This window comes from Rhinoderma darwinii, chromosome 4 (assembly GCF_050947455.1).
Source record: "Rhinoderma darwinii isolate aRhiDar2 chromosome 4, aRhiDar2.hap1, whole genome shotgun sequence".
In the NCBI taxonomy this organism is placed as follows: Eukaryota; Metazoa; Chordata; class Amphibia; order Anura; family Rhinodermatidae; genus Rhinoderma; species Rhinoderma darwinii.
Window position 1 is genome coordinate 166,525,777 of NC_134690.1, and position 6,000 is coordinate 166,531,776.

Here is a 6,000-nt window from a genome sequence, read left to right on the forward strand (position 1 = left end):
ATACTGTGAATGGAAGTTACACAAACAGCGTAGTAGTTACAGAAACAGTGTACCTCGCTATGCTATGCTATTTCTGTAACACTCGCTTCTATGGAAGTTTACAGAAACAGAGTAGCACAGAAAATGATGTTGTATACGTAAGCCTGACCCCGCCGGATGCACCTCTCTAGTTGTAAACATGCATTGGGGTAGCCCACTGGGTTGAGGCCCACTCAGATTTGTTTCGCCCCCCCTCCCCGTGCCAAGCTCTTAGCTACGCCCAGGGGCGTTACTAGGAAAGACTGGGCCCCATAGCAAACTTTTGACTGGGCCCCCCCTCCGCTGTGTATCACACAACCCCCCCTTGTAGATAGTGCCTCCCTATAGATTCCACCACACAGCGCCCCCTATAGATAGCACCATACACAGCCCCCTGAAGATAGCGCCAACACAACACCCTGTAGATAACGCCATACAGCCCCCTGTAGAGAACGCCATACAGCCCCCCTGTAGATAACGCCATACAGCCCCCTGTAGATAACGCCATACTGCCCCCCTGTAGATAATGCCATACAGCCCCCCCTGTAGATAACGCCATACAGCCCCAAATCCCCCTGTAGATAATGCCATACAGCCCCCCCTGTAGATAACACCATACAGCCCCCCTGTAGATAACACCATACAGACCCCCTGTAGATAACGCCATATAGCCCCCTGTAGATAACGCCATACAGCCCCCCTGTAGATAACGCCATACAGACCCCCCTGTAGATAACGCCATACAGCCCCCCGTGTAGGTAACGCCATACAGACACCCCCTGTAGATAATGCCATACAGACCCCCCCTGTAGATAACTCCATACAGAGTCCCCCCTGTAGATAACGCCATACAGACCCCCTGTAGATAATGCCACACAGACCCCCCTGTAGATAACGGCATACAGACCCCCCCTGTAGATAACGACACACAGACCCCGAAGTCCTCCATGACAAACCTTGGACTTCCGGCGTCTGCGCATTTCAATAAAAATGAAAGGAGCGCTGGTCACGCATGCGCACAAGCGCGACCGGTGTGCAAGTCATTTCTATGGAGCTACAGACAGACCCCGGAAGTCCGAGGTTTGTCATGGAGAACTTCGGGGGACTTTCGGTCCCCCGTTCACCAGCGATCACACATGTATCCCCTATCCTGTGGATAGGGGATGCATGTCTTTTGTAGGAAAAACCCCTTCAGTGGCGTCGCGCTGTAGCAGCCATAGCAGCTGCTAGCGAAGCCTCCGGCCATGGGGGGGGGCCGTGCCGGCGGGTGGCACGGGCCCCCTCATGCTGCGGGCCTCGTAGCAGCCGCTACATCTGCTATAGCGGTAGTTACGCCACTGGCTACGCCTCTACATCTATCACATGGAGATTGTACATTTGTGTGCATTTTTTCCCTTAATTCAGAAATGTAATGACAAAATAACTGTCAATATGTGTATGTGTGCTAGAAATAGGTGTCACGCTTGTGGGGAATGTGGAGCCACTGGGCCGCTCCCCCGTCCGGAGAAGCAGCTGATTAAACAAAGTCAATGATAGTCTCTAGGAGTAGCAACTGATCAATAAAAAGTCAATCATAGTCTCTATGAAAAGAGTACTTGCTGGCAGATGACATGCCGGACAATCGGAAGCTGGCTTGTCTCGGATACAGGACACTAATACAGAAGTTGTCTCTGATACTGGGCTTGGCATGGAACACTGTACTTGGCACCATCACCGGACTTGACACTGACACAGTACTTGGCACCAACACCGGACACAGGACTTGGCACTGACACCGGACACTGGACTTGGCACCGACACCGGACTTGGCTAGAACACCAGACTGGAGTAGTGCAGTCGTCTTGGACCCTTAGGTTGGCACGGGCACCAGACACTGGATTTGGCAACGACAACGGACACTGGACTTGGCTCCGACACCAGACTTGACACCGACACCGGACACTGGACTTGGCTCCGACACCAAACTTGGCACCGACACCAGAGTTGGCACCAACACGGGACCCTGGACTTAGCTCCAATACCAGACTTTGCTAGAATACCGAACTGGAGTTGTGCAGTCGTCTCAGACCTTCGGGTTGGCACGGGCACCAGGAACAGATAGTAAATCTCGTCACAGACTCAGCTTGGCACAGGCACCGGAGACAGATGTGAACTCGACTCGGACACTAAACTTGACACCAGAACTAGGCACAGATACTGGATACGGGAAATGGGATTCAGGATACGGGATACAGGATACAAGTAACGAACCATTTGCAAGACAAACATAGGGAAGACACAGCATTGTCAGGCACTGGGGAAGAGGGCAGGCTAGATTATATATCCCAGGGTGTACAAGGACAGACTAAGGAAACTTTTAGTGGTGTGCACTTGCCCTTTAAGACACCACTAGAGCGCACGTGCGCACCCTACAGGAGCGGGAACCAGGAAGCAACACACCCCTGCGTCCCCAGGGAGGAGAAGGGAGACGCCGGCATAAAGGTGAGAGACGCTAACGGCTGCCAGGGGAGGTAGGATAGCGGTGGTCGGTGGCCGTCAGCGTTACAATAGGTAAGTCAGATTGTATTTTACAATAGTAAGTAAGAATCATGTGAATGGGTATTACAGTCTGGCAAGGTATAGCAGTGCCATATAAATAAAGGATATGAAATACATAATGTACCTACTCCAGGGAGCCATAAACAAAACACAAGTGACCAAAAATGTAAGCCTGCATTCTGACAATGCAAATTCAGGGAAATAGTAGAGCATCAGAATTTTCTTACCAGCTCCAGTTTGTAAATGGAGCCTAAAGGCAATGTACACTTTTGCAACCAATGTTATTATTCCAATTCATCTAAAAAAAGTTAAAAAAGCAACTTTGCAAATAGTGTTGATCATTAAAAAAAAATCCTACTTGTGTCTATACATCACTTATGCAGATCTATGTGCCCATGTTTAGTCTACAAACAAACTTTGTATGTAGTCAATCTCTTTTTGCAATAAGGGCCAGTTCACAAAGTTTTTTGACACGTTTTTGTCACAGAAACCGCGTCGGAAAACGCGGCAAAAAATGTCCAAAAATGCCTCCCATTGATTTCAATGGGATGCGGAGGTGTTTTTTTCTCGCAAGCGGAAAAACCGTCTTGCTGGAAAAAGAAGCGACATGCCCTATCTTCGGGCGTTTACGTCTCCGACCTCCCTTTGACATCAATGGGAGGTAGAGAAAGCGTATTTCGCTGCGTTTTTTGCCCACGGCGCTCAATGGCGACAGGCGAAAAACGCTGTGAAAAACGCGGCAAACGGCGTGCAGGCAGATCAAAATCTGCAAAAAACTCAGTGTGAACATACCCTAAGTTCTTTCTTAAAAATAAGCATATCACAGGGTGTCCTGCTGCTTTGATCCCCCAGGAATCAGCTGCAATTTGTGTGGAAACCCAGCTGCAGGTGTTCAATTCCCATACATCTCCACCACAGGGGAAATGCAGTATTACACAGTGCACTTTAAAATGAATGGGTTGTCCGTGTAATGCATTGATGTGCTGGGTCCTCCAGAGAGATGGAGACTCTTGGCAGTTGCTTTACACTTCGGCTAATTGAGGGACTCCTCTCTGTTAACTAGAATGTCCTTCTAAGGTATTTGACAATGGGTTTTCTAAACTAGAAAATACCATGAAACTTAAAGGGTAACTAAACTTTCAGAAAACTTCTGACATTTCATATTGACATGTCAGAAGTTTTGATCGGTTGGGGTCTGAGCACTGAGACCCCCACCAATCACTGAAACTAAGCGGCAGAAGCGCTCGGGCGAGTGGTGTGCCGCTTCATTTCTGATCGGCTTTTCTTGGAAAGCCGAGAAGTTGGTGTACAGGCCCATAGACTTTCTATAAAGTACGTACACCAACTGCTCGGCTTTCCGAGAAAAGCCGATCAGAAACCAAGCGGCCCAGCGCTCACCCGAGCGCTTCTGCTGCTTCGTTTTAGCGATCGGTGGGGGTCTCAGTGCTCAGATCCCCACCAATCAAAACTTCTGTCATGTCACTATGACATGTCAGAAGTTTTCTAAAAGTTTAGTTACACTTTAAAGATATGTTTAATGTCTCCTTTAATGTCTGCTCTGAGCGCTGTGGACAGGCATTCAGAGCAAGTTTGATTCTGATTTGCCTTATGTACAACATACTCTGCTACAGTCATAGCTAGGCTTTCCATTTACCCGGGGAAAGATTTAGTTTGGTGCCCCAGCCCTGTATCTTAATACACTTGCCAAGTCAGAGTGGCTTGTTGTCCTCCCCCCCTCTAGCACCTAGCACGCGGGACACATCTAATTCCCCAGCACCCCCTCTACTTATGCCAATCTGACCACAATATAGTTGACAGAGCGTCAATAGTCTCACTATGACAATTCTATTGTTACAGACTAATGTAAATCTGTTCTTGAAAGTTACTCTCAGTCACTACTCGTTCATTCCACAAGCATTGCATTCATAGAAAGATTGTTTAAACGTCTACATTCCGACTGTTACATGATGAATATTTGTAAGTACTGGCAGGAAATCTCTTGGTGCCTACCTTTACACTACATACAGTATGTGTGGTAAATGCTACTGACCTCTACATGTTGTAGTTTGGCTTCTACATTCTGAGAAGAGGCAGATGGTGCATCTCGCGCACTCCTGTTGACGCCGACTCTGTTCCTTAACAGCCACTTCTAAAGCTTGTAGTGCTGTTTTAAGTGCAGCTTCTAGGATTAATGTCCCCCTGTTAGAGAGAGCTGTCAAGAATACATCAACATATGAACATAATAAAAAATTTAAAAAAACAAGTCATCAAACCATAGTAGGAAATGTAGTTAATTTTTCTCAAGTTTCAGTCGGCATAGTACAAACCATTTCCATAGTCACATGGAGGCATGGCAGCACCTTGATAAGTTGATGGGTGTACAGAAGCATCAGTGTGTGATCAGGTTAATAAGATATGTGTCATTTAGGAAACCGTATTGAGTTGATAACCGATCATTGAAAATGATTCAAGCAAAGCACTTTCTGGCCAGTGGCATGGCATTCAAAGTGGCACATTTCTGGCCAGTGGCATGGTATTCAAAGTGGCACATCCTCATTGGCCTTGTTCTACACTTAATGATTGGTAGATTCATTCTAGGAAATGATGACAACAGCGTAGACGCATGAAATCTGAAATGTCCAGAGATTACACTCAGTCATGTGTTTCACCTGTTGCCCAGGACTCACCTTGCAGGACACTGGTTGGTAGTCTGTATTGTTCCTTACTCACTGGAGCGCAGTAAATCAGCTGGGGTGCCAGGTATGAAACAAAAAGCACTGTCCAGTATGGGAGCCGCATTTCATACAACCCAATTATTTTACACGAAAAAGAATGAAATATTTTTCTCCGCCTTGTTATTATTTTTCAATGTCTGGAGCAATCTTCATTCAGATGATTCTCATTGTCTTGTGTCCACTCTATCTGGCAATGTGTTCCTCAGCATCACTCTACTGTATGTCGTGCAGTCTGCTCTTCCGTCTCTCCCTTATATACACCATTGACTCGCTCTCTTTAACTCTCTGTCACTCTGCAGGCAACGTTCTGTGTGTGTGTTGTCACTCTCCCCTTTGCTTTTGTCTCATTGCAGCCTCTTCTGAAGATGACAGTTAGACAATACACAGCATGGTTGGTGAAGCTGTATATGTCCAGGACCACAGGAGGGGGTTGCGGGGCAGAAAGGACAGTTCCCAAGCGTTCTGATAAACTGCTCAATTCATTAATGCTTTGACACAGATGCCAGGACAGGAGGAGGCGGTGGGAGTGGGCGTGCAGGGTGGATGGGGTGAGAAAAGAGGGGTTTGTGTTCATTAGCACCAGGGTTCTACTTAAGCCTGGCTACATCATCCTCTATTATGAACATTTGTTTGGACCGTACTATAAATGCACTCAGTCATGTAACATTTCACCTAACGTAAACTTGATCTGCTACATTGCTGTATACCT

The 6,000-nt window shown here is 47.2% G+C and overlaps 1 protein-coding gene across 2 annotated transcripts in view; it reads right to left on the bottom strand.

Moving 5' to 3' along the window:
* Positions 1 to 5,746, bottom strand: part of PRSS56 (serine protease 56) — a 51,442-nt gene extending 45,696 nt beyond the window's left edge. For both annotated transcript variants that reach the window (XM_075864109.1, XM_075864108.1), the window contains exons 1-2: positions 5,244 to 5,746; positions 4,607 to 4,768 (exon numbers count right to left, since the gene is read on the bottom strand). In XM_075864109.1, coding sequence (XP_075720224.1) covers positions 4,607 to 4,768; positions 5,244 to 5,355 — 274 coding nt within the window. In that variant the 5' untranslated portion in view covers positions 5,356 to 5,746. The remainder of the gene's footprint in view (positions 1 to 4,606; positions 4,769 to 5,243) is intronic.
* Positions 5,747 to 6,000: the final 254 nt, after the last annotated feature.